At 38.9% G+C, this 22,705-nt stretch overlaps 2 protein-coding genes across 4 annotated transcripts in view; one reads left to right on the top strand and one right to left on the bottom strand.

The window, feature by feature from the left end:
- Positions 1-22,705, bottom strand: part of LOC110056422 (leucine--tRNA ligase, cytoplasmic-like) — a 41,074-nt gene that overhangs the window by 16,758 nt on the left and 1,611 nt on the right. Inside the window, exons 4-22 of the mRNA XM_089273666.1 lie at positions 21,824-21,905; positions 21,435-21,440; positions 21,242-21,322; positions 20,784-20,873; positions 20,472-20,563; positions 20,042-20,117; positions 19,246-19,358; positions 18,942-19,005; positions 18,535-18,602; positions 18,255-18,351; positions 17,216-17,347; positions 17,036-17,123; positions 16,065-16,141; positions 15,366-15,638; positions 15,177-15,262; positions 14,660-14,725; positions 13,746-13,828; positions 11,733-11,871; positions 9,310-9,399 (exon numbers count right to left, since the gene is read on the bottom strand). Coding sequence (XP_089129792.1) covers positions 9,310-9,399; positions 11,733-11,871; positions 13,746-13,828; positions 14,660-14,725; positions 15,177-15,262; positions 15,366-15,638; positions 16,065-16,141; positions 17,036-17,123; positions 17,216-17,347; positions 18,255-18,351; positions 18,535-18,602; positions 18,942-19,005; positions 19,246-19,358; positions 20,042-20,117; positions 20,472-20,563; positions 20,784-20,873; positions 21,242-21,322; positions 21,435-21,440; positions 21,824-21,905 — 1,803 coding nt within the window. The remainder of the gene's footprint in view (positions 1-9,309; positions 9,400-11,732; positions 11,872-13,745; positions 13,829-14,659; positions 14,726-15,176; positions 15,263-15,365; positions 15,639-16,064; positions 16,142-17,035; positions 17,124-17,215; positions 17,348-18,254; positions 18,352-18,534; positions 18,603-18,941; positions 19,006-19,245; positions 19,359-20,041; positions 20,118-20,471; positions 20,564-20,783; positions 20,874-21,241; positions 21,323-21,434; positions 21,441-21,823; positions 21,906-22,705) is intronic.
- On the top strand, positions 1,832-9,149 carry LOC110056425 (octopamine receptor beta-2R-like). 3 transcript variants are annotated; one of them, XM_089273663.1, is made up of 2 exons: positions 1,832-2,127; positions 6,202-9,149. In XM_089273663.1, exon 2 carries the CDS (start codon positions 6,404-6,406, stop codon positions 7,502-7,504), a length of 1,101 nt encoding a protein of 366 aa, XP_089129789.1. In that variant the 5' UTR covers positions 1,832-2,127; positions 6,202-6,403; the 3' UTR covers positions 7,505-9,149. The 3 variants fall into 3 exon arrangements, with proteins under 3 accessions (XP_089129789.1, XP_020618562.2, XP_020618561.2); XM_020762903.2 differs by lacking the exon at positions 1,832-2,127 and adding an exon at positions 4,351-5,189; XM_020762902.2 differs by lacking the exon at positions 1,832-2,127 and adding an exon at positions 5,199-6,125.

Genomic DNA, 22,705 nt, shown 5'->3' with positions numbered 1-22,705 from the left:
TCCAAGCTTAGCGCTTGCTTCAGAAAATCAACACAGCCAAAATCAAAACAATATCACTGGCATGACTTTTTTGAGAGAGTCATCACGTAGATGCTTTTTGTTTATAATATAACTTTGAAATTACTACGATTATCAGACGAGTAAGGCGCGACGGAGCTTTGGTGACAAAGTTTTGGACTTAAATTACGGTGTCGCCACGGGTAACTTTCCTTGTTTCCATTGGTAACAATATCGTCGCCTGCAATTTCGCGCGCTTTGCTGCCAATGACGTCAAAGGCCGACAAGTTGCCACTGGAAACAGAGCCAGTTGCCCATGACAACAACACAAGTTGAATGGGTCACCAAACTTTCGTCGCGCCTTACTCGACTGATTATCGTAATACTTTTAGTCCTTTATTTTGCGCAGCCGCATGTAAAGTGCTAGGCTGCAAATATCTTGCCAAAGGGTATTTTCTATTACCAGTCAAGCTTTCATATTAATTGCATGTCCCACAACAAGGTTTGCGACATTTTACGAGTCAGACAAAACAAAGAAAAAAACAAAACACGCGAAATGAAACAGAAAGATGGCAGTGGCACTTGTTCGATTTTAATAAAACTGCAAGGCTAACATAATTTGGCATATTTGCTGACAATTTTGAAAGCGCAAGGGATTTTCATAAGAACATGCCTGAAATGATTAAACTGGTTATCACAACAAAGTTATTAAACGGGCCCACTGTCACATGAAGTCAGGCCTGTCATATATAGAACAATCAAAATGTGATCCGAAAAAGTCAAATACTAATGATTCCAATTTTAATGAACGGCCCAAAATGATTTTTTGCTGGGATGATTACAGATTTTCATTAGATTTTTGTGAGGTGATAAATCACAGGTTATGAGAAAAGAAAAAGTTATTAAAAGGAACCTCACTGACACATCAGTGACTTGAAAAAGCTGATTATTGCCTCTTGATTATGAAGTTAAGAGGAAGCTGACACCAAAACATAAATAACTACTACAAATTAGCACGTCAAAACCGCATGTGAGATCAAATGTAAGCAAACGTTCGGCAAAATTGGTTCTCTGCTATTTGCTTGTTGTTTGATCAAAATTGTAACTTGTTGTTGAGAATATACTCTTCAAAGTTCAAGCGCGATACGAAATCTATAGCTCTTAAAATAGATGAAAACATTCTCGAAGTTTGGAGAAAAAATACACGCACTATCAGGAAGGAAATGTGGTGTTTTGTTTCAAAGATAGGAGCAATTGAAACCGCACTGCGATATCTCTTAGTAGACATTTTTTCTTTTTCACGAAACTCTCAGCTGAGGCGGCAAGAGTCCATGAGTATTGAATTTCCAGACTTTCAACTGCATGGATTTATGACAAAAAGGAAAAGAAATTAAATCAGTCACTGACCTTTTTTTGTCATTGGTAATAAGTGTAGTTTATAATTATCGCACCTTCTAGAAGTGAAAACTTTTTATACGTCAAAACTCTTGTTTATTTATTAAGTTCAACTCTAAAAATTGATTGCAAATTTTGTCCATTCAACAATACATATTTAAAAATTAAACTTGACATGCCCCTGATTCGTGTAGTTTGCTCTTTCTTGAAACGGTGTGAAGTACAAGCAATATGGAACTGCACGCCAACAAATGTTGCCAACATTTCGCTAACCTCCATCTCGATTCATCCCTCGACACGGTTGCAACTAGAAGACAGGCCGCATACGCAATATACGACAAAAAAAAGAAATGGACAGATCATTTGTGATGATGAACTGTCAGATTTAATAAAACTGCAAGCAAACAACATGTTTTTAAGAACGTTGAGTTGCTTAAGACGACGAAGCAACTGAACGCTTTTAGTAATCTTACCTCGCCAGTATCACAGGTTACCAAACCAGAAATGACGTCAACAGCTTAAAAGGACAATTATTACCACTATCAAGGCCTGATTATCAAGTTTGAAAGGAAGACGACACCTCAACACAAAACAATTTCCTTCAATCGCTAAACTGGCTCACCAAAATCTCGAATTTGCATACATCATACAAGCACAAACAAAATAATTTATAAAACGAACGCAAGTCTTAGGCGTCAGCACCGGAGCAGTTTTCGATTTCAGTTTATCGCGTAGGTGAGTATGCACCTTTTTAGAAAACGCCCTTTTTGTTGAAGGTTTTCGTTACAGAACTAATAAGATTTAGGATTGCAGTTCCTTGTGCACATTGTTTCGTTGTTATTGCAATCTGTTAGGTGATTTTGACGCAGCGGGAACTGGCCTTTTGTCTTGACAGTTCAGCGTAATTATACACCTCACAGGGTCCCGGAGACAAAGGCTCCCAGGCAAGCTGAGTAGAGCGTTTTAAAAGACAGCTCTTTCGTATACCAAATACTTTCAATACTAATTACGAAAGAGAAAGGCAACGTGAAGCTGAGCATATGCCGCAAATGATATTTTGAGCTCCGTTCGCAGGTGCACAAACGAATCTATTGTAAACAAAAGAGGAAGGAAACGATGACAAAAATGAGAAAATTAATAGCGCGAAATCTTATTAAGGAAGAAAACGTTTTGTGTAGTTAGCAGGGAAGCGTTTTGGTGCAGACTTGATCAGGTAAGTAAGACAAAAGTTGCTGGAAACTTTTAGCAGGTGCGGCTTTGCAATGTTTATTTTACTTGGAAAATTAAAACGAAGATACAGCTTAAACTGCACGTAGAAGCACAGCCAACAAACAAGAATAAGAAAGGGAAGAATAAGGAAACAGTCAATAACAACATAGAAATGGAAACAGCTTTCCGTTAAATACAAATGTTATTGCACAGGTCAAGGGAGCACACTTATCATAAAATGCGGACAGACGCTGTCAAGATAAAAATAAAACGACTGCTGAATAAAAAGGAAGGTTCCGAATCTCACGAAACAACGAGAGGAGCCAAAGAAAGCAAGGAAAAACGTTCAGTTTTAAATCTGTTTTCAGGACTATTCACGCAAAGCAGTTCAGAACGAGAAAAAAAAGGCAACCATTTTACCACTGACAGATGTTGCCAAGCTTTTTACACAGGTGAATAACGCAATCACTTCATACTTCATCTTTTAATCAGTTACGAACAAACAGTAACTTTCTTTTTCTTATAGGTTTTGTTTATAATTTCTATCGGTCATTACAAATTTTGTGATCACCATTTGTCGTTTGAACATCTTGTAGAGAAACGTGCTTTACATTTATATCCTGATATAAAATATCTTGTGACATAACGAAAAAACCGTTGTAATAGGAGGAATCTCGCGATATAACGAAACTCAGGTTGCGATAAAACGAACATCGCGCGATAGAAAGAAACTCGCGATATAACGAACTTTTCGCTATAAGGAGCTTCGTGAAGCCGGACCACAAACAAGTTTAACATGACTGTTTTCTTGTTTTGGCACAACTGACGCCAATAGGAAAGGCTGAATCGCTAAAAACATGAGAAAACTAAGGAATATGAATGTAGAAAATACAGTGGTTAAGCCGGATTTAAGTTTCTTCATAGTCGTGCGACTAGAGGACTTTTTTTCTTGAAATAATTGATATACACAAAAAACACAATGGAACTGCACCGCACTAAGCACGTGTATCATACACATTAATGGACTTTTGAAATAATTTTATTGTTCCTGGTGATCAACGATGATTTTTACAGTCATCTCTGTGCAGTTTCCTCGCACGCTTCAAGAAAAACAACAGTAAACACGCACGTGTAAACCAAAAACATGGCCTTGAGCAACAGAGGCCGCTGGTGTGTTCATCAAATGTTACATGAAGAATTTCAATTTATTTTGTCTCGAACTTTGATAGTTTGAAAGCTGAATTAAAAGCAGCCCAACAGGCGAAATGGCTAAAAGCCAATATTAAATTACCTTTAAGAGCTAGGAGACAAAAATTAACATTCGTTCCAGACAAGATGTGACGCGCTTCCTTTCGTAGAAAGTGCTGACAACACGGAGGAGGAAGACGGGGACGGGAGGGGGGGGGGGGGGGGGGGAGAGGGGCAAAAGATTCTGAAAGGAAGATAAGGATAGCGCGCCAAGACACTTGAATTACTGTTTTGTAAACCACGGGAAATCTAGATCTAAATATCATACGCTTACCAAAAATACTGGGCCTTGAGCAATAACTTTTAGAAAGTGTGCTCTGCAAAACCTCGTTCGCCCACCCAACTCCCCCCCCCCCCCCCCCCCTCCCCGTCCGGTAATCCAGACACTTTCGACATTAACTACGTCAAGTCACCTTCATCGAGGCATTTCCGAAAAAAAAAGCCGAGTAATCAAAAAGTAAAGAAGCTAAAAAAAAAAAGCAAAAAAAGTTGTCAATGTCTTCCGTGGGATAAAGAATTCCGGGGGTTTCGTGAAAATCCGCCTTCAACGGCTGCGTACAAACCTAGCGATGACCTTTTAAAAATAATTCGTCTTTAGTTTATTGTTGCAGCCCAACCACCATTGATTACTTGTGAAACTTCTTGTCAATTCAGACTAATTCACACGAATGTTAATGACACTTGTCTTTCCTGAAACTTCAACAAGCCTACTTCTTTTGTTAATTACAGTTCCATTTCACAGTTATTTCTAAGCCATTACACAAAAGTAATGAGTTTCGTCCCTCGGGGAGCCGCGAGTGTGAGCGGACGACACCAAAAAAATCAACAGCACTCAGCGAAGTGTTTACGGAAGACTAGATTAAAGTGCGCAACGTCATACATAGAAATGAATACAAGATTTACCCATAACAGCATTTCAGGAAAACACATCTTCCTACGCTTATCACAAAGGTACAGCTCGTTTTAATTCGACCGGTCGTCAGTTTTGGATAACTAACGAATGAAAAAAAACTTTATGTGACAAAACTGCAATTTAATCTAGGGACATAACTTCATTTTTTACGCTGGTGACTTCAGTCAACGCTTGTGGCTGTCATTCGACGCTGTCAGAATTTTGCCGATAATATCTTCATGAAGTTTATAGTTGAAGATTAATGATTACCTGACGGTGAACGGCTGGCCATCTAGTTCTATTTTACGGTTTTGGTGACGATTTATTTGCGTGTTTGTGGAATACTATCCGATTCTAACATTAGAGTCGCTCAAGAAGCCAAAGTGGGTTTGTATTCACCTAAAATTTCGGCACCTTTAATTTTCAGAGAACAGTGGATCGTAAACAGGTAGGCGAGATGAACTGGAAATATGACAATATTTCGATAATTATATACATGTACATCGCAAAACCTTTTAACAAATGATGATCAAATGAACTCCGTTCACAAACGTGCCCATCGATGTCTCAATTGCGCTTCCCAGGAAATGAATGTACGACTAGGTTGGTCAATGACTAAACAATATTCTAGCCGCAAGGAAGAAAGGTAAAAATTAATTACGACCCCCAAAAGCCTTAATCTTGCTTAAGGATTCAATTTAAGGAAGGCAGAGAGAGCCGGTCTGAGTAGGTAAAAAAAACATGACACTATATAATAGAATCACAACTTGAAAGGATGACGAAGGCGGTATTAATTTGAGCCATCTCTTGTAAGACAAAGCCAAAATGCAAATGCATGTATTCACATTATGGCTTTACTATATGAAACACACGAATCCAATTACGAGGTTAATGCGAAATCTCAAACAACTAGAATTTCGCAAAATTCAAAATGAATCGAGTTAATGAGAGGAAGTTTACCATCAAAATGATGATTGTTTTCTAGATTTGTAGTTTTCCGAAAGTGCACAGAAAACAAATACAGATACTAGAAAATCGCTCACTGAAAATCAAATGTTTGAAAATAAAATGAAAAACAATACCACTTTAATTCACTATCCATAAAGATCGCAAATTTGTCATAATAAATGGAGCTGTCAGGACAAAAATAGCCCCCAGATATGTCAAAAAGACAAGTGTCTCTCCTCGGCCTATTCTGTGTCATATCAGTTACAGGCAACAAGCAGTCTCACTGACTAGCCGCAATTTGAGCCTTTCTACTCGAAGATAGAGTATTAAAACTTGTGTTAGCTAGGTTAACACACGCAAAATAGCAAAGAACGGAAGCACTAACATATTGCGCGTTGTGTTCGCCACCAGACATCTTTGCGTTGCTTTTAGCGAGGTAGGTACCTAAAGCCGAGCTCAACCTTTTTGGAATTTTTTGAACAGTTTTAATTTTTGGGAAACTTTTTTTACAGCGGATGCCCTACGTCGCTCGTCAGGGAAAAGACGCCCGCAGGAGAACAATCTCGCTCAAAACCTCGACGAAATCTTCACACGACTGTATGTAATTGAAAAAACACTTGTCGTATTCAGCTAAATGGAGCAGTGCTGATATCGCTGCGAGAAGTTCCGCACGAGCAGTTGGTTGTCAAGTCATCGCTCTCGGCACTATTAACCATGGAAAACACAACACAAGCCACGGGGGAAGATGACAATTACCCCAACAACAATACGGACGACGAGGACTTTTCTGGCAGCGGTGGATTTTCAGGAGAAGAAGACCTCGGTTTTAGCGCAGAATTCGACACATACCCTATCGTTCTGGCAATTTTTATCATCGCCGTCAACTTGACCGTCATAATCCTCTTCATTCGCAACCGCTCCCTCAGAACTGTCACTAATTCCTTCCTTGTAAGCCTTGCCGCCAGTGACCTCCTCGCAGGTTTGGTTGGAATTCCTGTGCAAATCTGGTGCTCAGCTATCAAAGACAACACGATCTGCCCCATTTCACTTTTAATATGGCAGTTTATCTCTGTATCTACAGTGCTACATATTTTGCTTGTGTCCGTCGACCGCTACATCGCAATAACCCACGCTATGCGATACCACAACATCGTCACAAGGAAAGTTTTCTTCGCCCTAACAACCCTCGCGTGGAGCGCAGCCGCGTTCGTACCTCTTATTCAACTATCTTGGCGCGCAAACGTTAACATGAACGAAGACGAGGAAGAACACGCGTATAAAGCTCAGATGATATTCGACCTGAGCGTTTTTGCACTATTTTTCGCAGTGCCACTTTTTGTGATGGCCTTCATCTATGCTCGCATTTTCACCACAGTAAGGTACCACGAGAAACAAATTTGGCGATATCATAGCCCTTCGGACCCTGCACAGTCACCGAACGGAAAATCCAACTCGCGAAACAGTCAGAACAGTGCGCAACAAAAAACCGCCGCAATCTTCCTGGCGATGTTAATCGTGTTTATTATTTGCTGGCTTCCTTATTTCATCTTGAGCTTTCAAGAACGGCTAAGCCACGAAGATTTTTTTCCGCCGGTTTGGGTGCAATATGTATTTTACTACTATGCCAGATTTTTCACCTCGTTGGCTAATCCATTGCTGTTCGTTCTTGGAAAGAGAGACTTCAGAGAAGCGCTTCTTTGCGTGTTTTGTAAGAAAGACAAAGTAAGAAGCGAGAGCCGGGCGAGTACAACGCTCACTGCGTTCTTCAGCGTGGAACAGAGTGCTCTCGGTGACTCGACAAAAGCAATCGCTTAACCCTTATAATGAAACGATAGTACTGCGAAAGAACGCTACGAGTGGCTGTTTCATGGTTTGAATTAAGAGCACTGACCACTGAATTATAAACAATTTAAAGTGGTTTCACCAGGACGGAACTAATCATTTGACTTTTGGCGCAAAGGGGCTTGGTCGGGCTATTTTTAGAGTTCCCTGCTTTCTCTCTTTAGTTTAAATTATCGATTCATTCACTCAACGATGAAATCTCTGTTCTATTATAAACCGAAGCTAGCGAATTCCACGCCTGTGGAATAGATTTGGGGCGCCATTTACAAGCAAATGAACACAAGCTGGATTTGTCAAGGGCTTAACAGGGTCGCAGGCTTATTTTAGCAGGTTTCTAGGTCAGCCTAATTTATATGCCACCTGAAAGAACAAAGCTTGCCGCTATTTGCAAAGAACTATATTTTAGATCTCACAAAATACTTTCATTAGCTGTGTAAAGACTTAAAAACCTTTCTTTATCATGAAAAACGGCAACTTAAATTGGCAGAATTCCTTGTTTGCTGAGGAAGGCACTTAAAATAACGCTTAGTTTGGAACGTCCGAGAAAATGGGATAAATCCTTTACCTAATTTGCACATGCGATTAAACACAGTTACGAAGGAAACTACAGAAATACCACACAGTATTTAAAACCAAATCTAAGTAAGCGCGTTAGCCTTGTTTTAAAAGGAAATTTAATTATGTTCCCACATAACAAATACGGCCAGAATATGTCGGAAGGATAATCCAGTCAAATATAAATGTGCCTTGTAGAATTTAAATGGTATTCCTTTTGCGGAAGTATGGAAACAAAATCGCATCAATAAATTTTCACGGTAAGGCCGATACATATTACACGTAAACATAAAAAACATATGGATATAAATTACACGGAATTTAAAAGAATAACTATGATTTGGCAAACGAAGCTTCTACAACAAGCTGATAGAGGAAGGATTTTAAGCCGTATATTTTAAAGACTTTAAAGTATTATAGCACATGTACAAGAATATAAAGAACATATTGCTAGAACAGAAAACTTGTCCAATTTTCCTTGCACCCCGGGCGAGTGGAAGCAGATAAGTGCTGTTATTACAGTTATCGAGGGAACGTTTTAAAACACAGCAGAATAAAAGCCTGCGGAAAATCAGCCGTGGAATTTACAGATAACATAAGTAATTACGCTCACATGGCCATTTTGTATCGAATTAAAATTCCCAGCATACGCGGCATGAAAATAAATGATCAGCGACATTAGCGTAATTGTCGGAAAAAAGCCGCAGAAAAGAAAGCCGTTACTTCCATCACTTTTACTTTTTCCCTTCGGCGGAAATTTAAGACTGCGAACATAAAAGAGATTACAATCGCCTAACGCGAAATAATAAACGTAATGCTCTTTTAAGCGCGAAACCAAAGATGATTGTCTATAAAAAGAGATAATTATCTTCCGATTCTTTATATTTATCTCCAATGGATACCACTTGGCGCTTGCCTTGAGCTTTATAAATAAAGACATAATTTTGTTTAAATCATAGATGAGCGGTGAACCTACAAAAGGAGTGGTAAGTCCATAAGACTTACGCATTACTTCCCAGTGTAACAAAAACTGAAACGTAAAATAAAACTTGAAAGGAAGGAACGGTTGTGACCTCATGCTGTTTGAACTCGACTGACCTGTACGCGCGTTTAATATAATCACAAACTGCGATCGTTACGCGCTATAAACAAGTTACTGCTGCAAACTACCACACGTAATCGTAATTACTAACAGACTGTACCGGGCTGTGTTTTATACTTACTTCAGTTTGTCTGCTGGGATGTCTGTGTTGGGGAAAGGAGCATCTTTAAAGAACACAAAATCCCATACTTCTCGGGTCATTTGTTCTGCCCTAAAAAAATAATAATTCAAAAAAAAAAGAAAAAATAAACAAATGAATAATTACATAAATACATAGTTACATAAATAAATAAATAAATAAATAAATAAATAATTAAATAAATAGATAAATTAACCCCATCGAGTACAAGATAACGTGTTTTGAAAGATGGTTTTTGCTGTTTCGTTTAACTTTGTATTTGTTTTATTTGTTTTTTTCATTTCTTTAATAACACTGATCACGAAATATTAAGGGGTTGCTATAAAACCACTTATTTGAAAACCGAAGAACCATAAGGCGAGAAACAAGTAAAAAAGTGTTTTCGATAGGAGGCCAAAGATAATCCACTTTCACTTTTAGAGTCACATTCAAGCAATTTACGTAGCTCAAACTTTTACAAACCTTATATGTAAATACCTAAATAAAAACTTTTTAGCAGTATTTTCATGCGGCACTGTTAATTATCCTTAATTTTAAGTCTGTGGGTGAGACCATAGAGTGTGAACATTCAAATGAAAGCTTTTTTTTAAGCAGTATTGTAATTATATGCTTCACAAGGTGGTTCTAGCTTTAAGTCTGTGATGAAACCATGGAGTGTGACCATTCAAATGAAAGCTTTTTAGGAGTATTTTCGTGTGGTACTATTAATTATGTTTTATAAGTCAGTTCTAACTTAAAGTCTCTGGATGACGCCATAGTGAGTGACCATTCAAATGAAAGCTTTTTCGCAGTATTTTCATGTGGAATTGTTTATTATGCTTTCAGTCTAGATCTCTGGATAAGCCTACAATGTGCAACCATTGAAAAGAAAGCCATTAAGCGGTACTTCCATATGGTACTGTGTATTATGCTGAAAAAGGTGTTTTAATGTCTACGTTTGCGATAAAGCCAGACGTCCACAACGAAAGAGAAGACTTTTAAAAAAACCCTAGTGTGTGACCCATTAAATGAAAGCTATTGAGCAGTCCTTTCATATGGTACTGTTCATTATGCTGTACAAGATAGGTAAACGCTTACATTTGCGTTAAAACCAGAAGTCCACAACGAAAGAAAAGATTTTTAAGAACATCCATGCGTGAGCATTTAAATGAAAGCTTTTAAACAGTTCTTCCAAATGCTAACTGCCTGTTTATTTATTCAGTGTTTTGCACAATAAATTTATCTGTATTTTCAGCCCTAAACTTAGGAACCCTTAAAAGCAAAAATGTAAACGCGGCCGACAACAGGACGAAACAAAATCAGCATTAAATGAATACAACACAGTTGGTGTATTTGCTTGTCGTTTCGGCACCAAGTTAAAACATGATTAACAATTTTTCAATGGGAATGAAAGCACTGTACGATTTCATCTGTAGCATTAGACACATTTACGAAATTCCTTTCACAGTTATCTACCTATTCTTTGTTAATATTTAGATCACCGCGGTCCAAAAAAAACATATTGAAGACCATAAGCGTTTTTTAACCCCTAGTTTTAGACACCGATTGTTCCTTACTGATTGTACAACATAAATTGCACATCACTCAAGAAAATGTCCGCTTTACCAATGTATTGACATGGCAACAAGATATTAGCTTTCGGGATTAATGATATCTGACTTGTACCGGATCTGCTCTCTTATCGTTAAGACACAAATTGAGCAACACCAGATGTTTTATGGAAATTTCGTTTCTTGTGAAGTGGACAGACTTTCAAATAAACAATCATTACAGATAAGGCGGGGAAACACAACAAGCTTAAACGAAATTCAAGTACGAGAAGTCTCTATCTCAGTTTCCTGAGGGTAGCTGTTACGCAAGGAGAAAAAAGTTTCTTTTTTTCTTTACACCGTTTGACTTGCATAACAAACAAATTTCCGCTGGTGAGTAAGATCTGAGGAAAAGATGGGAAGCGTGCACGCAATTTACCAGAAATAAAAGCGTAAAGAGTCAAAAACACAACCGTTTTTCACGAACACGTTATTATTAAATCGATCGTCTTTGCGTTTGAGCTAATCGAAATTCGACTAAACCATTAATCCTACAAAACAGATCTGTTTACGCCCTCCAGCCATTTAGTACCATCATTCGGCTTGTGCAAGCTGTTAAGACAGGATACACTACTTTATGCTGATGATAAAAGGGCCAATCCAACTCAGCATGTTTCTCCTAAACTGCGTGTTGACCCGCTGTTTTTACATTAACAGCTATGACAAAAATTGAAACGTGATATTTAAGAGTTTCCCAAAGTGAAAAGCAATGCTATTCAAGACAACGCTTGCTTTACCACTCGAAAACCGTCTAGTGGCCGGTTGTGACTGCCATGTTCGTTGTAGCAAACTTGCACACCAGCAGGTAAGCAGTACCTTATTCCCAGGGGCCCGCCGGCGGAGCCGTCAAAGGATCCTTCCTGTAGCAGGTGGGCTACTGTGTAGTAGGCGTTGTAGATGGTGGAATCGGAAAGGGACTCAATTAAATATTGTTCATCCCAAGGAAGGCGAGTTCCTGTCGAAGTAACAGTACAAAAGAAATAAAATTACGTTATCTACTAATCTGCGCGAAAGACGACCATTTTGCAAGGTTTTTAGTAGAACGCGAAGCCAGCACGAGACCCGCGTGGACAACTCACCGCCCACGCAGATTTGGCGATTGACGCGCGCTCGCAACATGCTCCATGAAGAGCTTGCAAACGGCTGTCATCGCATGATATGGATTATATTAGACTTGAGTACTTTAATCCAGAGAATATTCTGGCACGTTGATATCCTAGATGCATTGTAAAATCTGGGACAAATTCAGCATATTTCGGACGCTTTGTTTGAAATCGCAGAATCAGTAGGTGATATGACATGGATTAACAATATCTGATATGGCCCTATATTCAGAGTCGAGCGTTTCATTTAGGGTGGAGAAGTTTGAAACATTGTTCATTGATTGTTGATAAGTGAAAAAGCCCATTAAAACGCATTGAACATCCCCATAAATTTTGTGGAAACTTATTTGCAAATGTTTCATTTGCGTGTGTGTAATTAATATCTGATATTAGCGGCACTACTTGTTGTCTGAGAGATATTTAGAGATGATAACTGTGGCAGTCTTAGCCGGCAAGTTTTGTCTTTCAATTTCTCAGTCTAGAAAGTATGCAAATGCACTAAGTGACCATATAAGTGTGCATTATACTTAAAATGGTACTAGAGTTGACAGTATTTGGCTGAAATTTCACTTCCGAGAAGATCCGTGGCTAAATTAGATTTTTTTTTCTGCAGCTTTAATATCGGCGACATCAAGCAACACCTGCCCCAAACACGTTTTTCAGATTTATTATCACTTGCTTAAGCTCAGGCCAAACCAGACAGCACTTCTAGACAAAACCCTCGTGCTGTCTGCACTTGAAGATAATGAAAGACGAAAAAGCTGCATTCGCTCAAAAAACAAAACAAAACAAAACAAAAATAGCGGGGTCAAAATACACCACACCTTAGGAATACTTTCAACAATTATTCTACAAGCGCGCGTTGGATATGGATAGCAGATAACCATAGATTTGGAAAGGCAGAAAGACCTGAGGTTTTCGGGAAATGGACAAAAGACCTATATGCTAATAAATTCTAGAAGTTTCCCTAGAATAGCCGAATAGAAAAAAATTCTATAGTACAGCCTAAAATTAGTCTCTAGAGCTTTAAAATTACACCAGATGGCTTAATTAAAGCATATGAGAGCAAACTGTCGTTGGTTGTCCCTGTCTCTCTAGGGAAGCTTAATGTTTCCTATTTATAGCTTAAAGGAAAATTCTTTCTTTCATCTCATTACAAAAAAAATCCCGACGCTGTGCTCCAAGATATTTTCACCTTGGTATGTCTTTCATCTTTCAACAGTAAGTACATTGTCAAAAGCCTGACTGCGAAGAATGGTGACTTTCCCAGCCGGAGATCACACAAATATAGTTCTCGGATCTGACCAATCACAGCAAACGTTAACATTGAACGAAATGAACCAATCAGAGTTGGAAGCAGCATTATGGGAACGCTGCCGAGCGCGGAAAAACACGCGCATTCCAAGTCACGGTCGGAGTCCCGGGCCGGGTTGTTCAGAAGCCGGTTAACGCTAACCCCAGATTAAAAGTTAACCGAAGTATCACTTTTTCTGGTATAAAAGCGTTTTAAGTTCTTGTGCTTTGTGTTGTTTGAGATTCCTCACGTTTAAAACAGAAGGAAAAACGATGTAAACAAATAACCTCACCGAAAAGTCACAAAACTTGCAAAGACTTGCAAAAAAGACTCCTTTGGTAAAATCTGCGCATATCACAAGACCAAGCCGTAGTATCAACACAGAAGCCTTCATTACAGTTGATAATTCCTAATCAGTCATCAGAAACTCACCAAGACCATAAGACCTCGAACACGCATGCTCCTGAATCCAGTCTAATGTGGCCTCAAAGTTCCGCCTGGTTTCCTCAGCATATCTTAAAAATAAAGTCACGCCAGGTATTTGAGTGACGCTAGATCCTACATCTTTACAATCACACATTTTCCATTGTGGTAACAAGAAAAACTTCACAAAAATCTTAAACAGAAGTTTAGACATTATTGCCAGCTTCTCTACTTTTAGCCTGATTCTGTTACTTATTTCGTTATCGAGACACTTCCATAAACCAACTGTAACACTGATGGTAACGCAACGCTGTTACAACAGTCACGTAATTTAGCTCCTAACGTCAACTCACGTCCCTTCACAGCTCAGAAGGATCCATTGGTTAAACGTCTCAGAAGACAATTTGAGCAGCCTTCAGTTCAAATTAAAACCATCATCATTGCTGTGAATTTTCAAGCATGTCCATTGATTTCATAGCCGGCAAAGTAAACCTTCCATACTTCGCCGGAGAAATTTGAAAACGAAAGTTCCACTCTGAAAACGCATCGAATGTTTTCCGTCCACAGTACGCCGGAGGTATTTACACTGTTTAAAAACACAACAATCGCCGGTCATTTTGGATTTGTGTTTTCAAATTCCTCTGGTTGGAAGAACGTTTTCGAAAAGCTCCGTTTTGGTGACGAATTATTGTGGGCGGTAGACCTAACCGTAGAAATAAAGCTGCGTTTCCAAATTTCTCCGGTGTAGTGCGGATGCTGCCCAACTGCTAAATTAATTGAGTATAGCAGTCTTTTTGAGCCAATCAGAGAGAAACGAACCGCACGTGCAATCTAGTGGTGTCTCCTCACAGAGTGTCCTGGCTTGTCATTGGCCAAGAAATGAGAAACCGACAAAAACATATCATGTTCAAGTTATTACTCACGTGTTGAGATCTTTCAGAGATTCCCGCGCTTCATTTTTCCACGACTCTTCGCCGTAATCCAGAAACCTACCAGCAAGAGGCAGCGATGTAAATCTCCCTTCGTCAACCATCACAAAACAGCTATCATCAAAAGACAATCTTCGTATTCTCGGCATTGGACTGGAACTAGCTTGCAATGGAGGCTCATGCGGAATGGGGGGATATCATTTAAAAGGGATTGATAAGTCAAATCGGAGTTTCAAGAATTAGTGCATTGTGAATCTAATTCTTAAAACTGCGATTTGGCTCATTTAATTTGTATTGTGAAAAGGGATTTATAAGTCAAAACGGAGTTTCAAAAAGTAGTGCAATGTACATCTAATTCTTGAAACTGCGATTTGGCTTATTTCATTTGTATTTAAAAAGACACCGCATATTAGCCTCACTTGCAAGCTAGTTCCAATCCAATACCGAGAATACGAAATACGCATGGTACCATGCACTGAATTACAGAACAATCACAGTTTGAAGCTCTTACCACTGATCACATAAAGCAACGACGCACTCATCCGCAGAACGCGAAATAACCTTTCTCTCTGGCTCCATGTAAATTCGTGCTTCGCCCTAAACACAACAGGAGACCCACAGAAACACAATTATTACCTAACCATTGTCGGACGAGCGGAGTGTTGTGGACAGCAATTCAAAAACTCCAAAATAAACTTACACAGTCCGTCATCTTCTTTTGCACAAGTTTCTTCACATCCTGAACTTTCTGGCCCGCAAATTCTCCGATAATCAGGGTTCCTTCGTAGAAGCCCTTTTTGTAGGTGAGTTCTTTAGCTTCCACTAGAAGGTCCTTGTCGTTTTGGCTCTTTATCTTGAGGTCATCACAGGCCTTTACGGCGCAGAGGTCCCCATAGCCAGGAACCCGGATGATGGGTATTGGTTCATAAGGAAGAACCATCTCGTCCGTGATACCATACTTCTGTCTGAAAGCCTTGTGGTCAAAAAATGATAGTAAATTTTCTGTTAAGGTAATACTATACGAACACAAAATTACTGCAACATTTTTAACCCAAACTTCATTGTCGCAACATGTTTTAAGACTTCGGATAAAATTCATCACCATCCCTATAAAATTTTCCAGCTGAACTGCATGCCTGGTTCAAGCATTTCCCTTCTGTTTTTCCACCCGCCCAAACATGCCGCAAACAGAAAAATAATGGGTGAATGGAACACGGGCACCAGTACTGAGAACTTAAACACATTTCAGTGCTGTGATAGTCTGTATCAAAACGAGTCATTACGATACAGGACGCTGGAAACACATTCTCTGGTGTAATAACTTTTTAGCATCCAACACAAGCGTTTTAGTTCTCAACGTCTTTTGACATGTATGCACATTCAACAATAAACCACTGACCCCTTTGTTCTTCACATCTCTGAGAGCCGCATAATCATCCGGGGCATCTGAAGGAACTGACGTCACGATACCGGTACCTGACAAAAATATCTTCACATTAAACTGTTTTCCTAATTAGTTTTAATCTAAGCAAATACATGTACCTCTTATTAAAGTTAAGTGCCGGTTTGACGCGAACAGTCCTAGTTCCTTCTACTATGCAGCTTTATTCACAAACCGCGCTAACCAAGAGATTACACGTCACAGTTCTTCACAGCTCAGAAGGATCCATTGGTTAAATGTCTCATAGGACAACTAAGGTCCTCCCTTAACTGATTAAAATGTTCATCATTGCTGTGAATTTTTAAGCATTGTTACCATATTTTAGCTAGACTGTTCACAACTCCTCTATTATTATTCAATGCACGCGAAAGAAAAAGCGAGCAAAGCGAGCGCAGGCGCGAAGCACGAGGGGTAGGGGCGGAGAGGCGAGCAAAATACGCAGGGGTGGGGGAGGCGAGGCAAGCAAAGCGAGCCAAACAAAGAATTTTTCTCGGTCCCCACCCTATACCCTGTCAAGTCTCCCGTTTTGCGCTGGCGCTGTTCTCTCGCGATTCTATCTGCGTTCAATGATCGATTAAAAATACGGGAAAATAGAGGGCTGTGAACAGCCTATATTTAAGCAAAAAAAAAAAAAACGCTATTACTCAGTTACCCAATAAATTTTTAAATCACGTGTCGGCAACTTTGTAAGCCAATCAGAAAACAAAACAGTGACGACGCAAGCATTCTCGGAGTACTCTTGAGCAACTGCTCTACTTCTTTTAATCGAATCGCAGACGCGTTAAGGGGCTTCAGCGAGGATTTGACAAAAAAAAAAAAACGGCATTTGTTCCCGACCATCACAGCTTTCCGATTTTTGTTTTTTCCCTGTTTCCAATTTTTCTTGCGAGTTAAATCCATTTCATTCGGAAGGTAAGTTGCTCTCTCACCTTTGTCTTCTTTGATGGTCAACATGGGAAGTGTGTAGACTACAGAGTGCTTTGTAAGCGGAGCGTCTAGAGGAATCCCCATGATATCCTACAAACAAAACCAAATTCATTTAAGATAAAAAAAAGATCCAAAAGAATAGCAACTGGAAATAACATGATTGTATTTCAATTCCTACAGACCTGTCCTGTCAGCTCCAAGACAACATTGACAACTCCTTCCTTAGGGGTGAACCCTTGGTAGGACATGTTCCTGGCTGCTCGTCGTGTGCTGATGTAAATCTCATTCTCAATGTTTGTCTCAAAGGCAATGTACTGCAAACATAACAACAGTAAGATAGTATTATTCAGAATTATTAAAGGCAAGGAAATACTGGTGCAAACTTGCACGCAGTGATCAATTGATTAGAATCTCGTTGTTTGCCTACTTCTGCGAAATTGCGCACAATAATTAATTTTTTAATGTATGTCCATTCTTGGCAATGACGTGACAACGAAGTCAAATTTCTTATTCCAACACGGCTATATTCTTTCTTCTTTTTGCCTTTTCTTAACTGAAAGCAAAAACACTAACTAGTTGTGGATTATTTTTCCTAGCTTCTTATCCAGGCTATCGTTGCCACTTTGGTTGTTGCGTGTGGCCACTAGCCTCCCTTAAAGCTGGTCACGCAATCTTTTCTTTTTCCACCAATGACCTTCATTGGGAGGAGTGCGCAATGAGCCATGAGCTACACTGGCTGAAAACTGCTGCAAGCAATGTTGCTTTTGCAAGCTGGCAGATGCCATCACTGTGACGTCACTATAACAACATATGGTTCATTTACCACCTCATTTACACTACAGACAAATAGACTACATGCACGACCAGCTGGGTTTTGTTCCTGAAATCCTCCATGTGATTGGAGAAGTTAAAATCAAGCAAAAAGAGGATATGAAGCTAACTAAATGAAAGAATCAATGCTTCAGATAGACAGACAGACAGAGAGACATACAGAATGACAAACTGACTGACTGTCTGACTGACTGACTGACTGACTGACTGACTGACTGACTGACTGATGGAAAGAATGAAGGATGGATTGACAGAGGGATGGGCAGCAGATGGACTGAATTTGCATCACACGCCAGAAAAGAAGGACACTGCTTGCAGTGTACCATAAAGAAAATTGCGAAACTATTTTGGCACTGAAACTATCATCGTGGTGGTGTTTTGTTATTTTACCTTGATGTCCGGCTGAACCCAGCAGTTTGTCTGTCCATACATTGTTTCTGGTCTCAGTGTTGCAGCCATCAGGAACACATTCTTTCCTGTCAAAGCACTAAATGGCAGACAAGAGAGAGAAAATAGGGATTACGAAATTATTCATTCAAATATCTGAACACTAATAAACAAATCGTTTCAGCCAGCCAGTCTGTCAGTTCTTCCATCTGTCAGTCAGTCAGTCAAAAAGGTGCCCGCTTTTCAAAATATAAATGTGAGTTGAATATTTGTGCACACTTACCTTAATTTCCCTTTGAATGGTTCGCAAACCTTCATTTTGATTCCCGTGTATTCTTGTGGTGCCACTCCCTAATGAAAAAAGTGGAAATAACAACCATCGAAAACAGCGCTCAGTTACGACACGAAACCATTATAATCAAGATACGGCTTTGATTTCTATGCCTGGAAGCAATCCACATCCAATTTCCCTTACAGGTGATTGCTTATGGCTTATGTATCTATTAAAAAAAAAATGCTGCCTATCTATAAAAACTTTCTAATGATTGATCTCATCTAATATGACCTCAAAATGTCCATTCAAAAGGGAAACATATGGGGAAAATATAAACATAATCAAACTCTCCTAACTATTAGGACAAGAAAATTGCATGGAAAATTTGTTTATGGACCTCACAGCTGACAGCCTACCTCTCCTGTCTGTCGGTCGTGATCCATGCAGGGCTGCCCATCCTTGGGAGAGAATATTGTGTACCTGATGAAAGACAGACATTGATGAATTCAGCATATTTTGGCTGTTATCAAGTAAGCAGAAAGCTGTAAATTCTGACTCCTTTCTCTGACCAAGTAACCTGACTAACATTTCTTAATTTAAATACTAGCATCAAAATACATTCCGAGTTTAAGACACAAACAAACAAACAAACAAACAAACAAACAAACAAACAAACAAACAAAAAAACCAGAAAGGAAAGAGAGATTGAATACAACGTACCTTTTGCCAAACTTCACTTTCCCACCGTCTTTCAGAGTCCAGAAGTGCCATCTTACAAATGAATCATAATAAGGATTGACATGCGTGGTGATAAATGTCCGTCTCCAGTCAACCTAAAAAATTGAGATCATGATTTTTACTTGGAACTTTAATTCTTGGAACTAACTTGTACATATCTCTACCAAAAAATGCTGGGGTGGATCTAGGGCGATTTGGTCAAGCCCCCTAAATTAAAAATAATGAAACATTATAACATGCTGACTTGGCCTCAGAATGCTAAAAATTTTCCAGGGGAAAGATGCCCCCAGCCCCCCCTACAGGAGACCGCCTTCAGCAGTCCATATCCCGAACCCCCTTTTTTAAAATCCTGTATCCACCCCAGAAATGTACAAGTTTGTTATTGGTATAATTTTTAAGTATAAGCTGTCTTATTATACGGCTGGCTCCGTGAGCGGGCAAGATGAATCAAATCCTGCCCTGTGATTTGCTACCCGAGCAGGCAAGATGGAGCTATCTTGCCCGCTCGCGACTACTCGCCGTGTCGTGCAAGAAAAATTTCCCTGAAAGCCATATAATAAATCCTTTATTGACCAAGCTTGTTCGGTCAAAATGGCAGGATATTGGCCTCATTCTTTTTTCGCGAGTTTATGGACCCGGACTCCGTCTCGGTCCATAAACTCGCAAAAAAGAACTTGACCAATATCCGGACATCTTGACCTCACACTTGGTCAATAACCCATATGTGTTCACTGACAGTCAGACATAGTGTTCAAAATCGTAAAAATCCATGATGTACCTTCAGTCCCATATTTTGAAGGTCAGATTTTGCCAAAGGTGGAAAATACTGCAGCCAGTGATCAGCATCAGCAAACCTAAAACATTCAAGATCTTTTTTATTACTTTGTTATTACTTATTTAATTTTATCTCTTTTATTTTAGTCACATGTTTTATACCTGAGCCTCTCGCTTGGATACTGAGGGCAACCTCAATCCCACACAATGACTTTAATAAATTGATTGATTGATTGATTGATTGATTGATTGATTGAAGATTGGGATCAAAATTCTCCTAATAGTTGCTCTAATGTTTCCATATTAAAAAAAATAACCTTAGGAGGAGAATTTGAACTTTTGGGGGATTTAATCCCATAGAAAAATGGAAAATTGACAGCAGACTTGAAACAGTGATTGAATTACTGATAGTTGAGCACCTGACATAAACTTACTGTTTGATTTCTTCATCACTCATTCCAAGTGACTGCATAATCTGCCACTGATACTCCAAACCACCAGTCTTTGCAGCAATTTTACTTTTCAACTGTATGAATAAACCAAAATGGCAGCCTTGTGAATAATTAAGTTTCAAATTCAATTTAAGTATCTTATACAAAATATGATTACTCTGTGAATCTGATTCTTTCAACTCTTTGTAAGTTACTTTTCAATTGAAAGTGTTTACAAACTACAAGGGCTTTGAAAATAAAGCCAGTTGATTACCGAGAATACTGCTAATTAAAATGCAATTATAATTTCCTTACCTGTTTAGTTTCTTCTCTTTCACTATTTTCAGGAAACTTTGGTGGAAATCCAAAGTCATCCATTTCGCGTTTCAACTTATCTGCACAAGCCTGAAAAAAAAAAAATTATACTGGTACACTGTTAGCTCAATCTAGCATTCATTTGATGTTAATTTTATTAACCACACCCCAAAATATTTTGACTTCTAATTCAATTCAGGACTACTTCAAACCAGATAGTAGCCTGAAATGTTACCGCGTCATCTCAGGAGTAACCTCAGCCTAAAGAATAAAGAATACTGTGGCCATAAAAACAAGGTGGCTGTATAAACAGGGTGGCCAAAAGGTGGGGTTCTACTGTAATGACATTATTTAAGTTCAGTCAAGTTAAGTGAAGGCGTTAGACACATTCTCATTATCTTTAATTACTGCTAGTGAGTATTATTAATTAATTGCATTTCATAATATAATTATATCACCTTGATTGGCATGCCTGTGCAGTGGAGTCCAAATGGAAACAGACACCTTTTTCCTTTCAGTCTTTCATATCCAATGGCAAACTAGATGATTCCAAAAAAATGCAATTTGGCCAATAAAAAAACATGTAAATAAAATTCAGGATAAGCTACCGAAACTAAACAAGCTGTCAGCTTGGAGCTTCACAACACCTACCTCAGCCTTGAGGAAGAATCAATGATCGAACGAAGAGCAATGGCAACAAAGAGAAAGAAAAATTGTTAGAAATATTTAATTCATTATGTGGTAAATATATTTCCAGTAATAATTAAATTCAAAGTTATATAATTATCCTCTTCTTTGACAGACTGAAATTTAATCTTCTTTGTTTAATTTTCTTAATATGTAAAATGTTAATTCATTTATGACATTTTAGCTCATTTTTCTAAGTTCCCTCTAAGTACAGCCAAATAATTTTATTTGTGCACTAGACCTACAAGTAATTTATCAAAATTAGGAAGAGTAAACTAATTTCAAAACAAATTTGCATCACCAACCTGGGCCAAAAATACAATGCAGTAAGTGATCCATCTTTTTTCACATACCTTTGAAATGGTAAAGGTGTGTCCAAGATGAAGTCTTCCATTCATATAAGGATATGGAAATGTGCAAAAGAACTTTTCTTTCCTGTAACAGTAACATAATATACAGATTTAGGCCAACCTAAAAGCATAGCTCCAGGTGGGCTGGGTTGTTCAGAGCCCAATTAAGCTAACCCAGGAAAAGATAGAATTTTGAATTGAGTTTTGTAACTTTGCAGTGAGGTTTTCTCTATATTGCATTGTTTGGCCTTCCTTTTTGAGTTTTAATCACCATATACACAAAACAAAGCAGCAAAAAACATTTGTATAGAAGAAAAAGTTATAATTCGGTTAACTTTTAATCCTGGGTTAACGTTCACCGGCTTCTGAACAATCCTGCCCTGTTTTCAACAAGTTAACCTGACCTGAGCCCACGATCCAATCAAAAACCTGCACTTGGTCAGCGGTCAACTCCAAAAAAAACATTTGTCCTTGATGAGCTTTAAACTTGAGCCCGTGATATGGTCACGTGATACTGGTCACGATCAATGGATACCTTGTTTTGACAGGTGTCAATTGATCATAACATGGATGTCCAAAATCAAAGAAGTACATGGTAAACCAAGGCTGCATGTCTCTGTTAACCTACATGTATTATTTGGAGTATGGCTGCCATGTTGTGCGACTCTGTTGTCGCCACCGCCATCGTGCGTACATACCCACGAGCAATACCGCTAACCATGATAACCATGAGAAAATCAACTCATGGGTTTCCTTTTCTTTCCTATATGAGTATGGGGCTCTGCTTGGCAGCCGCTCCGCTATAATTATAAATAAGTATGTTCATTTGCCAGCACATCTGAGATCCCTATTCAACCTAATGCTACAAAGGAGTGGGCAGGAGAC

Source organism: Orbicella faveolata, unplaced genomic scaffold, assembly GCF_042242905.1.
Source record: "Orbicella faveolata isolate gen_17 unplaced genomic scaffold, um_ofav_v1 contig_35, whole genome shotgun sequence".
Taxonomy (NCBI): Eukaryota; Metazoa; Cnidaria; class Anthozoa; order Scleractinia; family Merulinidae; genus Orbicella; species Orbicella faveolata.
Note: the sequence above shows the minus strand (reverse complement) of the source record. Positions and strands in the feature narration are given on the sequence as shown.

What these genes read in the sequence shown, in the direction of transcription:
- LOC110056425 (XM_089273663.1), top strand. Translation starts at nt 6,404, where the DNA reads ATGGAAAACACAACACAAGCCACGGGGGAAGATGACAATTACCCCAAC.